The sequence below is a fragment of the Podarcis gaigeae genome (assembly GCF_964106915.1).
Source record: "Podarcis gaigeae genome assembly, chromosome: 14".
In the NCBI taxonomy this organism is placed as follows: Eukaryota; Metazoa; Chordata; class Lepidosauria; order Squamata; family Lacertidae; genus Podarcis; species Podarcis gaigeae.
Window position 1 is genome coordinate 9,681,597 of NC_139690.1, and position 24,844 is coordinate 9,706,440.

At 40.8% G+C, this 24,844-nt stretch overlaps 2 protein-coding genes across 8 annotated transcripts; both read right to left on the minus strand.

Annotated features, from left to right (window-relative positions):
* Window positions 1-1,736: 1,736 nt before the first annotated feature.
* On the minus strand, window positions 1,737-9,809 carry TERB2 (telomere repeat binding bouquet formation protein 2). 7 transcript variants are annotated; one of them, XM_083712927.1, is made up of 7 exons: window positions 9,782-9,809; window positions 8,128-8,209; window positions 7,150-7,289; window positions 6,765-6,826; window positions 6,331-6,404; window positions 3,702-3,790; window positions 1,737-1,899 (listed from the first exon to the last, which is right to left on the minus strand). In XM_083712927.1, exons 1-7 carry the CDS (start codon window positions 9,792-9,794, stop codon window positions 1,754-1,756), a joined length of 606 nt encoding a protein of 201 aa, XP_083569053.1. In that variant the 5' UTR covers window positions 9,795-9,809; the 3' UTR covers window positions 1,737-1,753. The 7 variants fall into 7 exon arrangements, with proteins under 7 accessions (XP_083569053.1, XP_083569052.1, XP_083569051.1 ...); XM_083712926.1 differs by having other exon boundaries at window positions 9,767-9,809; XM_083712925.1 differs by lacking the exon at window positions 9,782-9,809 and adding an exon at window positions 9,427-9,616.
* Window positions 9,810-10,135: 326 nt separating this feature from the next.
* TRIM69 (tripartite motif containing 69) lies at window positions 10,136-23,818 on the minus strand. Its single transcript, XM_083712745.1, has 7 exons — window positions 23,701-23,818; window positions 20,661-21,199; window positions 18,069-18,164; window positions 15,342-15,575; window positions 14,426-14,448; window positions 12,811-12,935; window positions 10,136-11,289 (listed from the first exon to the last, which is right to left on the minus strand). The coding sequence occupies exons 2-7, from the start codon at window positions 21,150-21,152 to the stop codon at window positions 10,745-10,747; spliced, it is 1,515 nt and encodes a 504-aa protein (XP_083568871.1). The 5' UTR covers window positions 21,153-21,199; window positions 23,701-23,818; the 3' UTR covers window positions 10,136-10,744.
* Window positions 23,819-24,844: the final 1,026 nt, after the last annotated feature.

Sequence of the window (24,844 nt, forward strand, 5' to 3'; positions counted from 1 at the left end):
CATGCCCTCTTGTAAAATATCAGGGTGCAGTACAGCAATATAAGCGCATTATTTTTAGAAAACATACACATTAAGATCAGTACAGAACACTCATTAAAATGACCGGCCACTTAAGAAAATGGTGAACTTTAAACAAGTTTGAATGTTTTAAAAGCTGCATACGCCTGTCAACATTATATTAAAAATAAAACACCTGTTCAAGAGACACCTGGAAATTAAAAGTGAGGGGGCCTGCCACATCTCTGCTGGAAGAGTGTTTGACAACATGGGACCAGCAACACTAAATGCCCAGCTTCTGGTTGAGGCTGGTCAGGACTCTATAACACAAGGGACAACTAACAGCGCTTATCTCTGTTACCAGATTGAGATTTAAGGATTCAGGTGGTCCTTAAGATATCCTGGACCCAGGTTGTCCCAGGCTTTGTACAGTGACACAAGGGCCTTGAACCTGGCCCAGCTGCCTATGGGCATATGTTGCCCTCTAAAGAGCACTACTATGAATCTGAAGAAAAACATGCATCTGCTCAACTTAACCAAAACTTTGCAGCTCAGAGTGGAAATACAGTCCAAACTCAGGCATACATAAAGCAAAGAGTTGTCAAACTGTGGTCTGCAGACCACTGGAAGTCCATGAACTCCATTCAGGCAATCTTCAGAAAGGCTAAACTAAAGCTGAATATCCATTCTTTATCCTGCTTATGTTTTTTATGTCTACAGAAATTAAGTCTGATTAAAAAAAAAACTGGGGTAGATTTAGCAAACAGGCTGATTACAACCATGTAGACTATGGGTAGGCAAACTAAGGCCCGGGGGCCGGATCAGGCCCAATCGCTTTCTAAATCCGGCCTGAGGATGGTCTGGGAATCAGTGTGTTTTTACATGAGTAGAATGTGTGCTTTTGTTTAAAATGCATCTCTGGGTTATTTCTGGGCCATAGGAATTTGTTCTTTTCCCCAAAAAAATATAGTCCGGCCCCCCACAAGGTCTAAGGGACCTGCTGAAAAAGTTTGCTGACCCCTGATGTAGACAGTGTGACAAACTCACATCCATGAGCAGCTCTGATTCCACAGTAAACTTCAATCTGTAAGCACCACATGTGGCAGTGGATCTACAGGATCTGAGACAGAGACCTTTTCCCAGCCCTAGTGAAAGGTGCCAAGGTGCAAACGTTTCACACTCTCTATGGAAAGTATGTGTTCTACTATCACATTTGGATGTGTTGTCAACTGCATATTTTTACCTCACAAGCTGGACCAGGAACAAGAACGTAAGAGCCTGCTGGATCAGGCCGCTGGCCCATCTAGTCAACCAGCCTGTTCTCAAAGTGGCCAACCAGATGCAAGTGGGAAGCCTGAAAGCAGGACCTAAGATTGGGCTGCTAAAACTTATCACCCTGCAATTCAGAATGCTTCTCCTTGTATTATAGATGACCTTTGCAAGCAACCAAAGCAGCTTCATTGAAAAGTAGACACACACATCTATGCAGAAGTAGTAATACTGAAACCATTGCTATTCGGCTTAAGTTCTAGTAATAGAACAGAAATCAAACAAAATTTTTGGTAGTTCTGAAATTATAAATTATTTACAGAATTTAACTGTTCAAATTCTAAAGTATCGTGCAGGACAAAACTTTCTAATGTAAAATTGCTAATCCTTTCAGGAGAAAATTCAGAGTAAAGCACATCTGGCAAAATTAAGAACGAGGAGCACAAGGAAGAATATTCAGAGGCAGGGTGTGTTTGTTAAATGTTACTTATAACTTCCGTTTTAATTTTGATTTCCGATCAGAGAAAATACTTGTTTCATTTGGAATCCAGTATGCCAAGTAATCAGAGCAGCCAGGAATGAAATCCTGTATTTCTCCAAGGAATTTGTTCATCTCTTTAGCAGAAGGATAACCTGTGAAGTAAAGGTTTAAAAGGTACACATTTCTCAATCTCAATATTGTTTTAAAAAACACAGAAAGAAATGAGGCAAAACACAGAAAGAAATATTGGAAGGCCTTAAAAATATTGGAAGGCCTTAAAAATTGCTTAATTACAAAGCAATTTTTTTTGTTGGCTGGGGAACCCTTGTGTTTCCACTAATGGGACACAATTAGCAACTTGAGAGAAGGTGATTTAAACAGCACAGAGGAACAGGGAAAGAGTTTTTAAAAAGTCCTCCACTAGCCCAACAATCCAATCCTACACACACCTGCTCTTAAAATAATGAAATTTTCAAAGAGAGACAGAAAATTCAGGGATAACTCTCCAGTGTCATATTTCATTTTGTCCTGATCCGCATATGGGACAGCTGCATATTCCTGCATTGCAGGGGGTTGGACTAGATGAACTGGCTGGGTCACTTCCAACTCTACAGTTCTATGATCTGATGTCATAACCCAAGGACAGGAATATGAAGAAAGAGAGAGATCATTAATTTAAATTGTGTGTATTTGCATGAATAAATGTAATATTATTTTGACTGCAGCTTTTAAAAAACTATTAAAACTGGATGAAAAGGATTGCTTCTGGATTGTAAATCCAATTCAATTTTAATATCTGAAATCAATAACAAATTCACTTCAGCCCTTTCAGAAACTGTTGGCAAAACAGATGAAATTAAATGAATTGAACCATACTAACTAAACCCACACTTCACAGTTTAAAGGTACACTGAGATCCAGTCTTGTCACTAGAGATGGAGGTTGTCTCTGTGGCATGGAGTGCCTTTCACCAGAAATGTCTGGCTTGCCAGCTATGACCACTTCTAGACACTAATAGTGGTACCTCGGGTTAAGAACTTAATTCGTTCTGGAGGTCTGTTCTTAACCTGAAACTGTTCTTAACCTGAGGTACCACTTTAGCTAATGGGGCCTCCCGCTGCCGCTGCTCTGCCACCGCACAATTTCTATTCTCATCCTGAAGCAAAGTTCTTAACCTGAGGTACTATTTATGGGTTAGCGGAGTCTGTAACCCGAAGAGCCTGTAACCTGAAGTGTCTGTAACCCGAGGTACCACAGTAATCTGGATAGAGTGATGATTGGATTATTGCAATGGTTGGATTATTGCAATGTGAGTTATGTGGGACCACCCTTGCAGGAGGTTTGGGAGCTTCAGTTAGTAGAAAATTCACCCACATTACACCAGTTCTAAAAAGGTTAATTCTTTGCCTTCTTACCTGGGCCCAATTCAAGATGCTGAATTTTATCTAACTAAATTGAGACCTGAATTCCTAAAGAAGTAGCTGTCACAAAGGACTCTGGTCTCCTGCCATTTCTCTAAGCCAGGCTGTCCCATATCTCCCACCAGTTCTATTCAAATGCACTTAAGGATGCATGCCTGTAGTGCAGTTTGTGGAGGGTGCTGGGGATTGTAGCTCTGTGAGCCATTAAGCACAGTTCTCAGAATTCTTTGGGAGAAAGAATGTCCTTTCAATTTGCTTTAAATGTATGGTGTGTACTGTGTACAGAGCCTGTGTCTCTAGGAAAACCACAGTTGTTGAACCAGGGGTTTAAATAGATTTTTTAACTTATCTAGCTGAGCAAGATATAGTTTGCCATTCATTGATGAAGATCAGATTAAAATGTGCTGCTTTTAATCTTTGTTTTGTGTTTTATTGTATTGGCTTTATGCTGTCCTTAAAACTGAGGCCATGTGCATAATACGGTAGTGATAAATCCTAATAGTGATAAATCCTAAACTACGCTTTGTTCTTACCTATCACCATATTGCTTGCTGGATAATCTTGTAGTGGAATATATGCCATCTTCACTGTTTCTACTGTCCCTGGGATTTGATTGTCTTCACTGTAATTTCAGACAGAAATTTTGCTATTATTTACACTTTCAAAAGCCTTTTGTTTTTTACAACAATCAATATAACACCAGAGAAGTCTTTTAATTCCAGATTATTATTTTTGTTTTCCATCAGCTTGCTACTCAAGGGACAAGAATCTGTGCACTGCCCTGAAGAAAGAGATTTACAAGAGCATAATTTTTAACTTGTGCTGTTTTGTATTATCTAGACCCAGACTCCAGCTATGGTTCATCAGACATTTATATTAATGAAGTAAACAGGTTTAAACTGTTAAAAGGCATCCTTTCTTCATAAATATTCTTGGAACTGTCAATTCCCTGGAATTACTTTGGTTGGAAGTCATGGGTGCTTCCATATGGGAGCTTACTACTGTGAACAGGTTGTGACTTCATATGGAACATACACTGAAAGCACATAATTTCCCCAACAAATCCTGGGAACTGTGGTTTGTTAAGAGGGCTTTGAATTGTAGCTCTGACATAAACTGCAGTTCCTATGAGTCTTTTGGGCAGTCACATGCCAATATATATCACCAGTGTACACAACCAGCGATATATTCTAAATGTGTTGCCAGAAACAGATTTTTTAACTTACAGGATTTCCCCCAGAATGGGAAAATCAAGATGAAGTGGGGGAGCATACAAGCTGGCATTTTGATGCCAATAACATCTTGCAGACACAGAAAAACAAAAAACAACAAACCTGCATTCATGAGGAGCACTATTCCCACAAACAAAACCTGTCCAGACGCATCATATGATAAAGTGGAATAAAACCAATATAACTGACTTCTAGCAGAGACTGCCCTGTATGACGTCTAGTATGCACTGCCCTGAGACCTCCAGTATATAAATTCAATAAATAAATAAAATAATAGGCCAAGGCAATGGAACAAGATGCATTAAGTAACCTGATGTAGACATCTTTTCTGGCTGTGGGAGCTCAGTTGGGCAGACTAACATTCTTTGGTTCAAATTACTTCCCTTCTGTGAGGGGAGCTAATTAATGCTTTCATATTGGGTTTCCAAGCTCAACTTAGAGTAGACTCACTGATATTAATAGACTTAAGTTAATCATGTTGATTAATTCCAGTGATGATTAACTCTGGATACAACTCTGGGCATTGTTGATAAAATTACTGTTGGTGGAGTGATAATGATATTGGACATTTCCAATAAAAAATTAAGAATTGAGAACTAGCTGTGAGAACTGACTTTAGCTAATCGACACTATTGAGGCATCTAATCATAGCCTGCATTTTTATCAAAGCTTATATTTTTGATTAGGGCCTGTATTTTAAAATGAGCTTAAAAATTCACAAATGTTTCATGCCAGGCAGAAGACCAGCTGCCTAAGAACCTTGGCAAGATGTTTATCCTCCTGGACAAGGGGCCCCCCTGATTTATAGCAGAAAACAATTCTCAAAGTCGTAAAAAGGGAATTACAGGCTGAGAGCCAAGGTTACACTGACCCTACATATTATAGAATATAAAAAAGGCTGAGAAAACATAATTAAGAGTTGGTAAACAGTAAAATAAAACCATGTGCCTCCCATTAAACTTGAGCCATATTTTCCTAAGGTTAAAAGGTCAAGAGCAATGGAAAAGCATCTGGCTGGCAGAAAGGGAGGGAGTATTTTGGGAAGTCTTTTTCTAAAGTTGTTTCTTTCTTAAACTGAGATCCTTTTAAGATTTCTTTTCCTTTTAAAAGGTTATTTATGTTATGTATTAAATATATTGGCTTAAATGTAATTATGCAAAGGATTTAGAAACTAAGAAATGTTAAATCCTTATGCTAGATTCTTATTTCATATAGTTGTAAGAGTTGTAACTATCCTGAAATTAAGTCAGCCACCAGCCCAGCCCCCCTGCCAAGCAGGAAACACCATTAGAGCACACATATGGTTGTCAGGCCTTTGTTTAAAGACCTCCAAAGGAAGGAGATCTTTCAATGATGATGTGAACTCAAGATCCTTGACATCTGTTTAAGATAAAAATTTAAAACTATTAAACCATCTGTTTTGGAAGGCAATAGGGCAAGGAGGGCAAGAGGTGAGCTGGTAATTAAGGTTCCTTGTTGAGACAAATGTAAGATATATGACTACTTATTTGTCATTTATAGATAGAAGAATATATAGCTTTTATTTTCAATAAAAGGCAAAAGGAAATGGGTGTATCTTTTGTGATTGGTTCTAGCAAACAGCCAATAGGAATTTCAACCAGGCTGATTGGACAGAGGCAGCCACAGGAGGAGCAAGGGGGCTGGGTTAAGGAAATATAAGTGCTGGCCAGAATGGCAGGAGGCCAGGCCAGAGCTTGGTAACCATATACCACTGTGCCTCTCATTTATTTGTCTGACAAATAAATTATTATTTTAATTTCTCTATTGCTGCGTTGAATATTTCATTCCAGCTAAGCGTTAACCACAAGCAGGGTGCTACACTATCACTGAACACATGCCACCACCAGTGTATTTTAGCTACTGCATAAAACTACAGACATCCAACAATATCATCTGATACAAAATATACCTTTTATCCAACCCTCTCTGGGCCTTGGTCTCTTCTTCCACCCTGTGGCACTTTACATCAACAGGTTGACTGGGCTGTGGATATAAAAAAATGGCAGCTCTAAAGCAGTGTTTCCCAACCTTGGGCCTCCAGATGTTTTTGGCCTACAACTCCCATCATCCCTAGCTAGCAAGACCAGTGGTCAGGGATGATGGGAATTGTAGTTCAAAAACAGCTGGAGGCCCAAGGTTGGGAAACACTGCTCTAAAGGAAGGAGGAAACTACATACCAAGTTCATGCTTTCAGCAAATTTCAGTTATTTCATTTTGGAGTACTATTCCATACTGTACATACAAATGCTGTATGTGAAAATCTAAAATAAAAAAGTTACAGACCAAAACAGATAACTAAATTAAAATCAAAATCATGTAATGTACATTCGATATTCTTCTTACCTGCAACTTCAGAGGGTTGGAAATCTGCTCCCATATAAAGCTGCCATTTTTTCCTCTAATTTCTGTCGGGATTACAAAAGGAAAGAGAATCAGGCTTTCAGTGCAGCTTTATCATTTGATGCAATGTAATGGCCATCACTTAACTAACAATGTTTGCCTTGGTAGTACTTCAAGGACCCATTTTAGTCAGGCAAAAGCACTTGAGGCAGGTGCTCAGCTGGGTTGGTGAGGGATGTGTGGCCTGATGAGAGTGCCAAGGGTTGGACAGAGAAAACTGAAGGACTGCTTTTCACACATACACACACATCATGCCCAAGGTTTCCATCCCTGTCTTAAATAACAAGTTTAATATTGAAATGGGGGGGAAATACTTGTGCCCACACACCTTGCTGCAAGCAGGCAGGTAGAAGGAGGAAGTGCCCTAATGCTGTTGAGTTTTTTGTTGCAGAGTTGACACATGCCGTAAGATAAGAAGAATGAAAAACAGTGACTCTGTCTTCTAGATAATCTAAGCTCTGGTGTATTCTAGAGGAAGAGGAAGGGGGTTACAGAAATTAATATGAAACATCCAAACAATTGTTTTAATTACAGCTTTCAATTAACTCTCAAGCAGGACGAATTCCTCCAAAAATCAGCCAAGTTAGAGAGGATTTGGAGGCATCCTTAAATAGAATTAGTTTGTTTGTTGCTATATTTTTTACCACCACAAGGGAGTGCTGCTAGGATATTTTGCCTTGGCAGCAAAATGCCTTAGATCAGGAGTTCCCAAACTGTGGTCCATGAGCTTCATTCAGGTGTTCTGCAGCCCGTATGTGGATTTGTGGTTGGAGACGGCGCATCCAGCACATTAAATATTCATATTGAGTTTTAACTGCATTTGCATTGTTTATTTCCCACACTGTATTTAACAGTTTTCCAATTTGAAGATAATGGAATTCAAATTGTAATACTATAAAATACATAAAACGATGTAGCATCTAGCACAGGCAGCACATGACAATTGCTACAGTAATCCAGAAAAAATCATTAAGTGGTCCACTAAAAGCCTCAGCAATTTTCATGTGCTAGTGTGGGGGGGGGGGGAGTTTGGGAACCACAGCCTTACATCATCTCCATTCTCAGGTATATAGGCAATATAATCCACAATATATGCATATCCTCCATCCCCAAGCTATTAAATATCTGTGAGATACCTCTTGCATTTCCAATACAGAAGGATATTTTAAAGCTGATTTACATCCCAACACTTCTCCTTCCAGAAATTAAGCAGTAGAAGCAGAAGCTTCTAGTGTACAATGCCCAGACTTCAGACCATGTATGGTATTGATAAAAACTGAGCTATAAAGCCAGCTACAAAATATACCTTTTTGTGTCAGGGTGGGAAGCATCACTGCTGAACAGATAATCAGCAGCATCCTGGTTTGTGATCACTCCTCCTTCAGCAACTGCAGAAAAATGCCACAAGGGAATAATCTTTCTTCTTCAAAATATACTTACTCTTTGAAATATGGGTTTTGAAATTTGCAAACATGCATCTCTTGCATTGAACTGTTGTTGTTTACTAATTCTTTATTAAACTTTTTTGAAGATGCAAATTAAAAATGAAGCCAATCAGAATCAAGGGGTGAGTTATTAGCATAACAGGTTTAAGGCAGCTTAATAACGAAACATAACGGTATTCTTAATACTTTCTCCTTTATGTTATCTTCACAGGAATTTCTTTACAGGGCGTTTCTTGACAGAGTCCAAGGTGAAGAGATAACTCAAAAGGTTCATAGTTTATATTGAGGGTTGCGGGGCCGACATTATTCTTTGCACTGGTATAGTCTCTCTTGCCTCCTTGCTAGGAGGGGAGATAACTCAGTTGCAACAGAAAAATAATAATAATGATCTGCCATGCTTTTTTGGCCTCCTGCCTCCACCCATTCATCTCTGACCGATCATAGACTTAGGGGACTCAGTCCCTTGGGCAGCAAAAGCCAACCACCCCTATTTTTTCTATACCAATAGATAGATAGATAGATAGATAGATAGATAGATAGATAGAAAGATAGATAAATGTTTGCTGTGCTGGAGCTCTCCGTCCCTTCAAAGCTAGCTGCTCCCACCAACCCCTCTCGATCCCATTTCCCATAGGAGCCAAAATAAAATATTTGAGGGGGCTGCCCCCACCCCCCAAAAAGTATATGGGCATTGTCATTTCAAATGATGTGAGTGCTCCGTGACATGGGATTGATTTTGCAAGTCAGGGCTTACTTGCCCCCCCCCCACACACAAAAAAACCATTTTATTCAATTTGGCACCCCTGCCAATTCCCTGCCCTCAGTGAAAACACAGAGTTTGACTTTCACCCTCAACCTTCTCCTCAGGCTGAGGGATATAAAATCTCCCCCTTTCCTTCCTCAGAGTGTCGTGATTTCCCCTCACCCCAAAGGCCACGGAGCTCATGGCTGACGCTTTGAGAAAACCAAGCGCTGCAGCCCCTGAACATCCTGAAGGGGGGTCCTGACAGGCCTCCACTTTCCCGCCTTTTTTTTGATACAGTGAAATCAAAATCCTGCAGAGCGAAGGAGGGAGGAATATGTCTCCACCCTCTTTCCACAACTACATTTGACCAATACGTGCACACGTTTTCCACAGTGTATTGCACACAAAAGAGAACCCACAAAAAATTGCTTTTCCTCACAGGAATTCATGGAGTTTTGCACACAGAGGGTGTCCCAGGCAGTCTCTGCCCCCACCCCAATATAGGCTATTTCGATGCTACTGACTTTCCAGCATTCCTGTCAGAATTCAAATCTACCAATTAATCGTGAACAAGGCCAAATCTAGGTTTTGAAGGCTTGTGCGGTCTCCATTGCTAGGCCCCTACTCTGTTGGTGGGCCTTGCTGGGACTGCCCAGCTATGGCAGGTTGCAATTGTGTGAAAGAGGATTTCTGATATATTTTGGCTGCTAGTGCCCGTCTTGGTAGCATAAAGGGCAATAAAACGGAAAGCCTACTTGAAAACATCTTACAACATGGGGTCATGGTGAAATTAGGGACTTGATTTTCCACCGACAGTTATGTACATCTATCACAATAAGGGATGGATGAATCTGCCAGTTTCCCCAGTTTCTCATTTTTCCAATCTTACATTCAATTTTCCACATTTTGCAGGAAATGTTTTAGGTTTTTTTATTTTTTTATTTTTGTGTGACTTTCTCCTTAAAAATAGCACCCTTCAACCCCAGCTAGCCCTGCAGTAGGGTAGTGTAATGAGTGCAAAACCTGTGTAAGCCAGATAATAATGGTCTACAGACACAAACATTTACCCTTTATTAAGACTATTATTTGAACTTTATTCAAGAGCCCAGCAGCACACTGTGAAATTGATATGAGTATTCTTTTTATTGGATTTCATCAAACAAATACAAAAGGACACACCAAAACATTTTTGTTGGGGAACAAGTTTTATCCCAGAGTTATTACTTATTAACCTTTGCTTCTGCCATTTCAAAGCTGAATATTTTTCTAATAAATATACATGTGGACAATTTTATACATGTGCTAAACTTGTGCTACATTGTGAACTTGAGAGGTTTTTTTAAAAAAAATTAATAAAAATTTGCCTTTCAGGGGAAAAATATATAATTAATCTCTCCTTACAAGTTTACAATTAGGAGTGGTTAGTGTAAGAATGCCGTAGGCCTCAACTGCGATGTCACTTTTAGGGACCTACGTGGGATCCTGCTAACTTTTCAGACATGGCAGGGCTGTGTAGCAGAATTGAAGCTGGACCACAGGAAGGGTCAGGATAGCTACCAGAGCAGGTCCCAATGATAGGGCCAGAGTTAAGTCCCAAAAGAAGTCCAGGGGCACCTGCCGTCCCCTTTCATTGACAATGGGATCTTAGCACTGGATCATATGAGTTGTCTATATCTAATAGCTCAGGGTGAAAGAGATCTATTTTACACTAGGTGCTCCTTCTCACCCTGGCTCTATAAGTGAAAAGCAACAAGTCTCAGGGGCTCACTGTTTTGTCCTGCGTCGTTCAGACATGGACAAAGGTACGGGTAGAGTTTCTCTGCAAAATTGTCCATGAAAGTGTAGATGTGAGACATATTGTCTGCATTATAAAAGGATACCTGACCACCCTCATAATCCAAGAACACCCCAATTCTAGAGGGAATTTTGGACAGGGCCAGAGGTTTTGATTCCATGTCTATAGCTTTAAACTCATTCTTATTCCTTAGCTTTATAAGCCAGTGACCCTCTTTGGGTGACAGTGGGTAGTTCCCTTTTCGGTTAATGCTCTCTCTCACAACCCCCAAGGTCCATTTGGTCTTGTTCCATGTCTCCACTTCCCAGTAGTGTCTCCCAGTGGTGAACCCTTCAGCCGCCAGGACAGAAACGCTGCAGTCAAATCTCTCTGGAATGTCCGGCAAAACTAGCTTTGTGTCAGTATGTCTCACGCAGGTCATCCTGTCGGAGAGAACCAAGTTTGGATGTGCGGTTTTGGGGTCCAGAGTCAGGAAGGAAATGTCTGGTGGGATCAAGAAAAACATGACTATTGTAGCATTGGAGACATTTAAGGACAATTGTAAAAGTGTAAATACACCCAATAAATAAGACACCACTGTCAGGAAAAAAAAATTTGTTATGCAAAAAAATTGATTCCTCAATATATGATGTTCTTTTTAATGCACCAGCTAAGGTCTTAATTCAACAGCTTTGCTGAAGCTAAGCAAGTCTGGGTTTGGTGAATGTTGAGTTTGGAAACCACTAATAATTCTGTTAAGGCTGTCTTAAGTTCCATAGTGGAAGAAAAATGAGATATAAATACATGAAAAACATTAAGAAAACTTTTTTCTTGATGTAAAGATATGCAAGTTATTCATGAAAACCTGCATTCCCTGTCCCAACAAAAAAGTAATACAATGTCATTTTAAATTTTGCCACTTTCATTTTAAAGTTTGCAGTCCAAATGCCACTTAACTCACTAATGCTGAACGGCAGTATCTTCAGCTACAGCACCTTTTAATGTCTATTTATAGACTGTAGGCATTGAATAACTAGATATCTCCAATATTGCTAAAGGAAATAGTTGGATATTTGTGTAATGGTTGTTGAGAAATGTTTTTGGAAATGTTGTAAATTGGATTTTCAGAAACTTGTTGATGAATGAATAGAGCATTCCATTCACCTCTATTCACTGAAAAGTTGCTTCAGCATCTATATGTAGTGATGAAGCAGAGATTTAAAACGGAGATTAATTCAGCAAAAAATGATGTTCCATGTATATTGGACTCCACAACACTTTTAGAGAAAGGAATTTGCTAGTTCAGGCAGATGCTGGTGATGTAACACTGAAAACACCTCTTTGAGGTACCATATTTTTCGCTCTATAAGACGTACCAGACCACAAGACGCACCTAGTTTTTGGAGGAGGAAAAGAAGGGGGGGGGGGAATTCTGAATCTCAGAAGCCAGAACAGCAAGAGGGATCGCTGCGCAGTGAAAGCAGGAATCCCTCTTGCTGTTCTGGCTTCTGGGATAGCTGCGCAGCCTGCATTCGCTTCATAAGCCGCACACACGTTTCCCCTTACTTTTTAGGAGGGAAAAGTGAGTCTTACAGAGCAAAAAATACGGTATCTTCTTTTAGGTTAGAAATTATTGTTCATGTTAACTTTGTTTTGAAGAAACTGATTGGTAGATGTTTGCACTCTCTTAAATTATATTCCTGTGTTGTGGGGGACTAACAGGAGACAACAACAAATGATCCTGCAAGCCCTTATTGTGGTGAGAAAGAGGAATCAGAACACTTATGTGAAGCTCAGTGACTGCCTGTCTTTTCTCTTAAACCATTTTACAGCACGGTCCTATACAAATTTATGGTGCCTTTCCTGCCTTTGACTACAATGCAGTGCCAATTTTTCTAATGCCTTGCTGCAGTATCTTTAGAATTACTCAGAAGTTAGTTCAGTGGGGCTTACTCCCATGTGTGTATAGAGCTGCAGCTTTTGTTTGATTTAAAGATGAGTAAGTGGTACAGGACACAGCTTTACCTGGGCTGAGGATGGATTTCATTTCCTTCCATACGGCATAATGTATGGGCCCTTTGTAGTCCCCTGCATTCAGAGTTCCGATCACTAGTTCACCCAGAGATGAATTTTCTGTTTTCTGTTCCATCCTGCACAAATCATGAATTCACATTGCAGTTAGCAGGAAGTGATACTGCCTGAAAAAAAGGTTCTGTAAACAACCACTGTAGTGGTTCACATATCAAAACAAATCTTCATTGCTTAGCCAAAGGCCATCAAAGCATTCAAAAGTATAATGACAATGTGGGATGCACTGCTCAAAATATACTTAAAATATGTTTGTTTAAGATAATGCATTACTATATTCAGTATTGTTGACAGTGATTAAAAACTGTAAGAGGCATTGCAGAAATGGCTACAATAGGACCCTATAAATGAATAAAAATAACAATAACAATAATGGTGCAGCAGTAGTTGGAGCAAGGGAGGAACGGAAAGATAAATTTTCAGCAGCATGTACTAGTATGCTTCATGTTCACATTAAGCCATAATTTGCCTGAAGATACATTTGTGACCAATTAAAATATAAGTTCACTATGTTTCTCATATTCCGAATATTAAATTCAGTTCTCCACATTTCTATAGCAATTTAATATTCTGTCCATCCCCCTGCCCCCTAAAAAAGTTCTTTAAAATTTGCCAGCATTTTTGGGTGCATTTCTCCTACTAAGCACACATTTGTATGCAGTTTTGACAAATGTACATATTTTTGCAATTAATGGCCCCTAATATAATGCTATTTTGCATGTTATTTTAACTAAAATGTATGTTTAATTTGGATGCAGAACTGCACTGAAAAATTCAGAGTAGTGCAAATTTTGACGGCTAGCTGTGTTTCAGCTCAGAAACTGTTTCATAAAATGTGAAATACTGAGGTAGTTTCTCCTCAAAATGCAAACAAAATCAAATTTCTCTTCCATCCCTACACTCTGGCATATGCCAGCAGAAGAGAAGAGCACACGAGCCCAAGGCTCGTGCTACCTCATTCCTGTAATATTAAATTATGCTACAGGCAACTCTCAATTTATGTGAGGCTTACGTTCCGGAGATAGCACACAATGCAAAAATTGAGTGTAGTCAAAAGACATTAGGTGCAATGGTGGGGGAAATTGCCAAAGGTTTCCCCCCAAAAAAACATCACCCACTTTCTACCCACTATGTGTTTGTGTGCCTGGAACCCAAGCCTCAATGTTCACAAGTTAAATAGGTGTAAGTTATGAGTTACCTGTATAGTGTTATGTCTGAACCAGGCCCTACTCTTCTGTAATATGAAATATGAAATATAGCCCTTAATTACATATGGTGAAACTTACAATATTTAGTCCTATTTAGCTATTTAGCATCCATGCAAGATACCAAGAACCAAGGTATCAAGAATGCATAGCCTGGTCCCATGGAGAACATCCTGCCACTGGAACATATGCCAACTTTCAAGGTCATGGCTAGTATACTCATTCCTGCTACCCACCCTATCACACTCACATTTGGTACCCACACCTGAATAAGGCTTGTCCCCTGACTGATTAAAGAAAGCCTGCCTTACTGTTTCGATAACACTTGCTCACAGACTCACACTTACTTTTCCATGAAAGCTTTTATTCCCTGTCAGAGGAAAGGAGAGAGAGGGGAAAAAACAGTTATTTACTAATGGTCTTTGGGACACACTTTCAGCATATGTGGAACCTAGCAAACCCAAACAGGACAGGTGGTTCATTTCGCCGGAAACCAATCGATGCCCCTCACAGGCTGCCTGTCTCCTCTTCCAGAAGGTGTTTCTTTTCTCGCAGATGTTCAAGGTGATCTAAAAAGTTGCTTTCACCAAATCTCTTTGCGAGGCTATAAAAACATGTTGTTGTTGCTGTATCCCACATTCCCTTCTTCTATTTTCAGCTTCCATTACTAAAGGGGCAAAACAACTCTATGTGGGGACAGGGAGGAAGGAAAGCAGTAGATTAACTGCCGCATCCTAAATCCTACCGGCCAACTAGCGTGAATTTCCTCCTAAATCTTTGCTATATCAGCTCCAGGCTAGCATAGGCGTTAAGGCCTGAGTATCAAAGCCTTCTGGCAGCAGGCATTGTGGGGTAGTGAATTGGCACACAACACACACACACTCAAGGCCACTGCTCACCTCACTATTAGCTTGGCTGACTGGCTTCCTGCCTCACCTCCATGTAAGAGGGCCCAAATACGATTTGTGCTTTAGCTCATAGAAATTTAGGGCTTCTTCCTGTGCCACAAATTGCTGGACATTTTGCATCTCCCTGGTCAGGACCTTCAGAGCTCAAGTGGTGCAGTCAAGGGGAAACACAGGGTAATGCAACTCAGAGCATCATTTCCTGGAGCTGGAAAACTCCCTTTTTTCAATAACATATCCCTTATTACTATGGGCTGTTTCCTTATACTAAGCACACAGTGACTGGGCTAGAAATCTCTGAAATAACCCATGGACAATAACCCAAACAATGCTATACAGTTAGGTCCAAATTCCTTACTTTCAGGAAGCCAGCAGAATTCTGCTGGTACAGACGGGCCTGGATGCAGACCAGGGTATCCTTAGCGCTCTGTGTTTGGTCTTGGAGTTTGTTTAGATTTGCCTCCATTTCTTGGAGGAGAATTTCACCCTCTTCTTTTAACTGATTGATGTACATTTTCTCCTTGCCATGAAGAAACTGGTGCAGTTTTAGAAATTCCAAGGAAATGTGGTACTGAAATTGCAATCTGTTCTCCTGGAAAAAAAACAATTTATCAGACAAAGCAAAGGGTACTCTAGTAGCTGATATAAGTATTTTTATAAATAAGTAAGATCTTCTCTTTTTTTGAAAACTGTTGTCTATTACTGCATTGTAATAATTCAGTGACCCTTTCGCAGTATTAAGACCCCACCGTGAAGCACACAATTATTAAAATAGCAACATTATTGTTGGGGGGATTCTCTAGATTTTCTTTTCCTCTTTAATAATAGGCAGTCAAGAGCAAACTCAAAGTGCATCGAGTTACAATTCCAGACAAGCTTACTTTTATATCAGGGGTTTACAAACTTCAGGCGTGTCAAATTTATTTTATTTATTTATTACTAAAATCACATGATCTGTCAACCAGACCTTGTGCAATTAAAGAACAAGGTATCTCTGAGTACATCCTGATATTAGAATTTGTTTTCAGTACCAGAACTGAACAGAGCCCAGTTAGCTTGGGCTAGATTAAAACATAGTTGGGGCCTTTCCCCTCCACTGGGTTTCAAATTGCATTTGCACATCATTGATAATTATAATAATGATGATGGTGATAATTTCATTACATATTGTTAAGTGCCTCAGTATGGCTGGATGTGTTTCTAAGTAGCCTGGTGTCTGTTGACACCATTGGATGGAGAGACGTTGCAGGCGTCTTGATATTCAATCAAATAAGATTGAAGCTACTTTGCGGGGAAATGCATCAAAACACAAAACTTCTCAAGAAACTACAGAACAGATGTGGATTGTGACTAACAGCATGTGTACATGGTTTCACAAACCAGTGGTGGGAGCACATTGGGTTCAGAGTAAACTGAAGTATGTGCACAGCATTCTAGTTAGTTAGTTAGTTAGTTAGCTTCCTTCATTCAATTGATTTAATGTAGGTATGGAAAACACTAGTGACTGGGAGCAGCCGCCAAGACCATATAACACTGGTCTTGAAAGACCTACATTGGCTCCCAGTACATTTCCAAGCACAATTCAAAGTGTTGGTGCTGACCTTTAAAGCCCTAAACGGCCTCGGTCCAGTATACCTGAAGGTCCAGTATACCTGAAGGAGCGTCTCCACCCCCATCATTCTACCCGGACACTGAGGTCCAGCACCAAGGGCCTTCTGGCAGTTCCCTCACTGCGAGAAGCCAAGTTACAGGGAACCAGGCAGAGGGCCTTCTCCACCCTCCCTGTGGAACGCCCTCCCACCAGATGTCAAAGAGAACAACTACCAGACTTTTAGAAGACCTCTGAAGGCAGCCCTGTTTAGGGAAGCTTTTAATGTTTGATGTATTACAGTATTTTAATATTTTTTTGGAAGTCGCCCAGAGTGGCTGGGGAAGCCCAGCCAGATGGGCGGGGTATAAATAATAAATTATTATTATTATTATTATTATTATTATTATTATTATTATTCAGTTTAAAGTGGATTCAGTGCATTCCATGTGTGCCTGTTTTTCACACAATGTTATCCTCATCCAAGGGGCAGCCTATACTTTCCCTAATTATAATTTGAATTTTCCTGAAGTATGGATTAAGCAGTGAAGCGGTGGGGTGGAATTTAATATAAAATCTCGTGTTACCCAATTGTGGGTGTACTGCAGTTCACTTTGCGGATGGATGGCCAAGTGGGGCATTTTTTACATGTATGACATTTTACTTGGTCCCATCTATTTCCACAAACCACTATGTCCAATGGTGAGGCACTCCTTAATGACCTGCTACTGGCGTGGCTAGGCTCACATGTACATTTTAAAAATTGCATAGCCTCCAACATTTCTCCGATGAAAATAGGTACGTCCCATTCCATAATGACCATCTTACTATTTATACATCATACATCTTACTGGGTTGCCCCAGCCACTCTAGGTGGCTTTCAACATATAATAAAACAAAATAAAACATTAACCTTTTTTTTAAAAAAAAAAAAACCCTTCCCTATACAGTATTGCCTTCAGACAGCTCCATACCCTCCAACATTTCTCCAGTGAAAATAGGGACATCCTAAGGAAAAGCGGGACATTTCATGATCACATCAGATACTGGGACAGCTTCTCTAAATCAAGGATGCCCCTGTTAAATAGGGACACAGAGGATCTGAAATTGTTTGCCTCTTTTGTGCATATCTGGTATATCTGATGACTTGTACCTCAAAAATAAAAAAATAGGTCATGCACTGGTAAACAAATACATGAAGGCATGCCCACTATGGTCCTCAGGCTTCCAGAACTCTGGGAGGGTTGGGAAGTATTAACTGAAAGGAGAAGTCGGAAGCTCATAATGCAAACACACGTCATCAAACACCACCCACAAGTGTGGATGGGAAAGCATTCAGACAGAAATCAATTGAAAGAGCTCGTGTGTGGACAAACATGCACCAAAGCTACAAGGAAAAAATCGGATCTGTGAGACCCACGTGTGCATTAACATTCTGGTGTATAGACAAAGTAATTTCAGTGCTGCTATTCTTAAACACAAATTAATGCTACTCACTTTATGACTAGAAATCTTCTCCTCCTGAGCATTTTTCAACATCTCGAGTTTCATCATGATGGACCTCAGCTGCATTCTCATCATGAGCAGTTTTTCCTGGAGGGGGATAGGAATAATTCTATAATCCACAGAATAATTCTATAATTATAAAAAATAATCCAGTCATTCTATATCCAAGGAAGGTGATCAGTCCCATTTAAGTTTGCTAGCCGCATTACCAGAGTTGCATGAAACCTTTCCATGGTGGTCACTGCATTTCACATCTTTCACAAGCATATTACTATATAGATAGGCACAGTGCTTTTTTTCTTTAAAAATGTTTAGGGGTACTCTCTTTTTCCTACTCATATTGAAATAAAAAGGTAAAGGTACCCCTGACCCTCAATGAGGCCAAACTTAGATTCACAAAATGTTTAGAGGTATGTGTACCCCTGTGTACCCCCCAGAAAAAAGCACTGGATAGGCATATACTGTAAATATGTGCTTCCTATAACTCTCTGCAACATGCAAGGAGTCCATGACAGAGAGGCAGACATTCCTTGGCAGATGAGTTAATCTGGAAAAGTGTTACTTTTAGTACAGCTAGAAATTTAAAAAATCACTGGCAGGATGCAAGCTGTTATGTTGGCACCATCTCTGTTCTTTTTGAGCTGTGCCAATCAGGAAGTATCTTTGCTTCATGGCTGAGATTCTTTGATGTAATAGTAATGCCATCTGCAACTAAAACCACTTAAATCGCAATACTAAGTAAGCCAACTTCCAAGTACTGTAAATATATGCACAGGATTGGGCAAGACCAGCATTTCCCATCTTCATGCTCTAGAGGGCAACTTTAACTCACATGTCATCCATTCACCCCCGCAGAAAAAATTGAACTGAAGTCCTAGAAAGTCCTAGAACCATAGGGAGGGGAAGAATCATAGGAAGGGACCACAAGGGCCATCTAGTCCAACCCCCTAATGCAGGAATATTTTCCCCCAACGTGGGAACTTGAACCCTCAACTTCTTCAAGTGTTGTGATAAAGTTCTACAACCCAAAACGGTGTAAAAATATGTGCATATATGGGGAAAGCATACACAAAATTTAGTCAAAATAACATACAAAAATGCATGGTATTAAATAAAATTGGTTGCAAAAATACATATACTAGACAAAAAATGTGTGTATCCGGAGAAATGTGCACTAAAATGCTGACGAATATTCATTGCAAACTGATGCAGATATATGGCAAACTGAATTTGCAACTGGAATAATCATATTTGACAGATTTGTCCACATATTAAAAAAAGAGGAGAAATTCTTTTTAGAAATATTTTAAAATAGAAAAAAATATGTTTTCTGACACAGATGCTGTTTTGCTCATCATCAGGAGTGACATGGGTGCTACCCAACATGTGTTTGTGATACTCCACACTATTCTCCACAGGGCAGCCACAGTTGCAGTTGAGTGGCAATAGGCTGTCCTGGGTACATGGAATTTTCCTTCTGCACAAAATGCAACCATGAGAAAAGCAGTCCATGAAGCAACTAATCTGTGCCACTTGTGTGTGATAAAGCTGTTTGTTTGTTTGTTTGTTTGTTTGTTTGTTTGTTTGTTTGTTTGTTTGTTTGTTTGGTAAGGCTATAAGCTGCATCCAGTTAGCAGAAAAGTCTATTTGAGCTAGAGGCCTGCTTACTGAATGGAAGCATTTTAAAATGTTTGTGCAGGATCATCTCCATCCATTGTTAAAACATTATCCAACCAGCCAGGAGGTTGTGGGTGCAGGGAGCAGGTGGCCCAAAAACTGGATCTTTTGAGCTGGGCCCCCAATTTCCTGACCCTTGCACCTTAAAAAAGAAAGCAAAAACGTTTAAAACAATGTTTATAGGGCAGCTGAGCATGCTGCAAAGCAAGGTGCTGGTGGGACCTCAACCACCCATCTTCATTTCCCCAGAGGAACACTATACATTCATGAAAATGTGTGTCACAGGTAGGTACTTTTAAGTCCTTAGCAACGCCCAGCTAGCTTTAAAACATATATACACACCTTTGATTTCAATGGACCTGATAAGTAGGTACTTAGGTGTTTCCCTTTGAAACCAGCATACAGTAGTTTTAAAAAGCTTGGGTTGTATTTAGCTAAGGGCTTGTCCACACTTACCTTTCCTCCACTCTTTCCAGGTAGGGGCGCATCCACTTTAAAACTCAGTGTTGAGCACCTCTTCTTCTTCTTCTTTTGTTCCTGAGATTTCCCCTCAAAAACCCGCTCATTAAAGCTGAATCAGAGCAAATGGCAACCTGCAGAAAGCCTGAAATTGCCATTTGCTCCAACTGAGCACCAAAGCGCAGGTTTTCACAGGGAAATCTGGGGCGAAAATAAAACACTTGACACAGAGCTTTAAAGCACAGAACAGTGCCTGGGGCAAAAAGGTAAGTGCAAATCAGCCCAGAGCCCTACTCCGAGTTGACCCACTGAAATTGAGAAATCCAAGTTAGTAGTGTCCATTAACTCCAGTGGGCCTGCTCTGAGTAGGACTAGCATTGAATACTGCTACTTGAGTTTGGCTGGATCATTTCCCATGTTTTGATCCGGCCTTGGTAAAATGGTTACCGTATAAATCTGGACGGCATCTGGGATAAGGAGAAACTGGGTGCTTTGTTCTTTGGGTTGTTGAGTTTCTCGGCAGCTGAAGCAGGCTAGCTTTTCTTGCGGCTTCCAGTAGAGGGTGTATGGCTCGCTGTGTTCTATGCACTTCTGTTGCTGGCACCCTACATGAAAGGTCTTAATCCTTTCCGCCATTTTCTCCAGTGTTTTGTTTGCTATGAACTTTCGCTCTGGAACGCTTGCGTGGCATTGTGGACAGAAGACTCCCTTTTTCCCCCATACTGCCTCTAGACAATTTTTACAGAAGTTATGGCCGCAGGGCAGAATGACAGGCTCCTTAAACAGCTCTAGACATATAGCACAGGATAACTCCTTGGTGAAATCATCTGCATGTATCTCCCAAGAGGTTTCAGAAGAACTGGTGCCGGCAGGCTGGGCTTCTTTTTCAGTTGTAGTAAATGAGGTAGTTGAAGGGTTTTTGCTTGCGGGTGCGGACATTATAGCAGAAAGACATGCCCTAAGGCAGCAGTCAAGATAGGGCCATCCTGTCAGATGAAAAAGGAGTTAAATGAGCTTATCATAAAGCATAATAATCAAGGCTGGGCGGCAGTTATGTGAGGACATCCTGCATTGTGGCAAAACTCTACTCGATGTGAGACCTTTCAGTAGTCTTCCCTCCAAGGGCAATATCATTGCTATTTGTACGTTTCTGAGAACAATTCAAAGTCTTGGTGCTGACCTTTAAAGCTCTAAACAGCCTCGGTCCTGTATACCTGAAGAAGCGTCTCCACCCCCATCGTTCAGCCCGGACACTGAGATCCAGCACCAAGGGCCTTCTGGCGGTTCCCTCATTGCGAGAAGTGAGGTTACAGGGAACAAGACAGAGGGCCTTTTTGGTAGTGGCACCCGCCCTGTGGAACGCCCTCCCTTCAGATGTGAAGGAAATAAGCAGCTATCTTCTCTTTAAAAGACATCTGAAGGCAGCCCTGTTTAGGGAAGTTTTTAATATTTAATGCTGTATTGTTTTTAACACTTGATTGGAAGCTGCCCAGAGGGGATGGGGAAACTCAGCCAGATGGGTGGGGTATAAATAAATTATTATTATTATTATTATTATTATTATTATTATTATTATTATTATTTAGTTTGCCATGTGTTACCCAATTAACTCCAAGTGACTTAAAGCAAAAGGAACAAGACAACTCCTATAGCAGCCACAGGAAGCTTTGGGGCATAGTAATAACAAACAGTATTGTCTTAGTCAATCAAAAGCCTGGGGGGAAATATAAGTCTTTAAATGATGCTGAAAAGATGTCATGAAAGGTACCAGGCACATAGCACCAATAGGGAGTCACAACTGAAAAGACCCTCTTCCTTGTCACCAGTATCCAAGCCTCCCTCAGAGGGGGTCCCTGGAGAAGAACCTCAGAGGGAGGTCTAAGGCAGGCATAAGCAAACTCGGCCCTCCAGATGTTTTGAGACTACAGTTCCCATCATCGGAAATGTAAAGAAAATGAAGGAACATTCTTTCACCTCTGGTGGACTTGCCCTAGGGTGAAGGCCTTCTGGGAAATGATATATAATGAGCTGAAAAAGGTATTTAAGTATACCTTCACCAAGAAACCAGAGGCCTTCCTCCTGGGTATTGTCGGCCAGAAGGTGTTAAAGAAGGACCGAACATTTTTTATGTATGCAACAACGGCAGCAAGGATACTCATCGCTAAGAACTGGAAAACTCAAGAGCTGCCCACACTGGAAGAGTGGCAGATGCAACTGATGGACTACATGGAACTGGCCGAGATGACTGGCAGAATCCGAGACCTGGGAGAGGAGAGGGTTGAAGAAGACTGGAAGAAATTTAAGATTTATTTAAAAAAACATTGTAATTTGGTTGAATGTTAAGAAAGGATGCTAGATCATAAATAATTGTGCACCACTAAATTAGATGGAATTAAGATGACAAGTAAGTTGAGGAAAAATTATAAACCTATTGGAGAATTAACAGATTATAGTTAAATGAATGTGACACAAGATTGTAAACAAGAGGATAAATTGCGGGCAAGAATTGACAATGATGCAAGTGGGAGCGGGAGATGTGAGGGAGTCCAAAGAAGTTAAGAAAGTATGTTATGATATATGTTATACTGTTTTTTATCTTTGCATTTATGTTTAAAAACTTTAATAATATATATATATATATATATACAGTTCCCATCATCCCTGACCACTGGTCTTGTTAACTATGGATGATGGGAATTGTAGTCCCAAAACATCTGGAGGACCGAGTTTGCCTATGCCTGGTCGAAGGGTCCAGGTAGGTTTGTATCAGGAGAGATGTTCTAGAAGATACTGGGGTCCTGAGCCGTAAAGAGTTTTCAAGGTCAAAAACAGCACTTTTAATGGGGCTCGGAAGCATATGGGCAACCAGTGTAGTGTTCACCTTGAGCCTGGTAACGGTCACCGCTAATGCTGCCAGGCAAGTGTGGGGCACAGAGGGTTCATGGGGCTGCGATGCGCCACCTGCCTGCCTGCCCACGCAGGGGGAAGTCCAGCTGGCAAGTCAATGCAGCCTTTGGTGGGTGCATCCCTCCAACGCTGGGTGGGCGGCCATTTGGCGAGTGGTTCAGGAGCACTGTGGCAAGATCAGGCTGGGCTCTAGGGCCCAGAAGGAGGTCGTCGTCTGGGCAGCCCAGGACATCCATCCACATTGCCCAGGCTTGTGGTTTGATTTCACCCTGGAGGCACACTCCATTACCTCTCAAGACAGGACAGGTGCCAGCAATAAGGTTACTGCTGCTGGGATGAATATAGCCTCTTCACACAAGGCGTATGGTTAGCTCAATACATACACAGAATCGCCAGGAATTCTGTGTTGTTTGGGAAAAATAAAGCTTTTGTCAGTACCAACCTTCTATCTTTCCACACCAATACCACTTTCCCGCTCTGGATCTCCCTTTCAAAATTACTGACAGATTGAGAGTGGCATTCTATATTAAAATAGCTTCCCGTTGCCATCATTTTTCTAAGCGATTTATTCCCAACTCACCTATTTCCCAGAAACAATGCGTTTCAAGGAGCTATTATTTCTCTTCCACCCTATCTCATTAGACAGCTTTGCCGTCCTGGCTGATAACTGCCACTCACCAACTGTTTTCCTCTTCCAGAAGATTCCATCTGTGTTCCAGTGAAATTATTTGCTCTCAGATCCAGCCATCAGGCTCTCCAGATGAGATCAAAGCTTAACTTCCATCAAAACAGGCCTGTTTTTATTCTTTCCTCAGCATTGTTGTCCAATTCCTTTATGCCGTATAACCAGAAATCTCTCTCACATGGTATCCATGGTCACTAATTACTGATGTACGCTTCTCCTCTAGTTTGAATACAGAAAAAAATCTACTTTTGCCTTGCATGTGATAAGGTGTTTGAAAAACATTTATAATCTTGGTAAAATCAGTTGTTTACCATCAGTTTGATTCCCTCTCCACTCTGGAACTGTGGATGTTGGCCCAGAATATGCTTTTGTGGGTTATATGGTGTGTTAAAACAACGAGTCTTATGACACCTTAAAGGCTACTTTATTATGGTATAACATTTCATGGTCTACAGTCTAGTTCATCAGATGATCCTGAGTAATGGGTGTATATATACACAAGCACACAGCAATTTCACATTGCAGTCTTCCTTTGATGTTCCTTTGTCCTTAGGGTGGCTACTTTTAGATCATATAGAGTCTCCTGGAAGGTAGAAATGTTCCCCTACTTGTTTTGAACGCTGTCATTTCTAATGTTAGATTTGCAATCATTTATTCTTTCACAGAAGGAATGACCTGTCAGAGAGAACTCAGGGCATATAGCTTCTTGCTTGGGGTGTGTTTAGAAACCTGTTTCTGGAATGCAGCCTACTGCAAAAGGTAAAAATCCCATCCATTGCCCATCCCACATTTGCCCCTTCAGGAAGATCAAAGTGTTTCTGATTGGTCCTGCCTTAATCCAGGGGTTGGCAACCTGTGGCCCACAGGCCACAAGCGGCCCCCAGGGGTCGTTTAACCGGCCCACAAGCCACCCCCAAACCAAGCGGCCTGCCTGGCAAGTCCCCGCACGCTGCACTAAAGTGGTGCAGCGCAGCATGGGGACTCGCTTCCACGGCGCCAGAAATTGTCTGTGCATGCACCGGAAATCGCATCTGCGCAG

Coding starts and splice junctions, on each gene's coding strand:
- TERB2 (XM_083712922.1), bottom strand. CDS start 9,212: ATGAGCTCCGTGGCCTTTGGGGTGAGGGGAAATCACGACACTCTGAGG. Junction 6,827..7,149: donor ACCTGCCTGCTTGCAGCAAG/GTGTGTGGGCAC, acceptor TAATCCCGACAG/AAATTAGAGGAAAAAATGGC. Junction 6,405..6,764: donor CCAACCCTCTGAAGTTGCAG/GTAAGAAGAATA, acceptor TTATATCCACAG/CCCAGTCAACCTGTTGATGT.
- TRIM69 (XM_083712745.1), bottom strand. CDS start 21,152: ATGTCCGCACCCGCAAGCAAAAACCCTTCAACTACCTCATTTACTACA. Junction 14,449..15,341: donor ATTCTGCTGGCTTCCTGAAA/GTAAGGAATTTG, acceptor TTCCTCTGACAG/GGAATAAAAGCTTTCATGGA. Junction 11,290..12,810: donor GAAATCCATCCTCAGCCCAG/GTAAAGCTGTGT, acceptor TGATCCCACCAG/ACATTTCCTTCCTGACTCTG.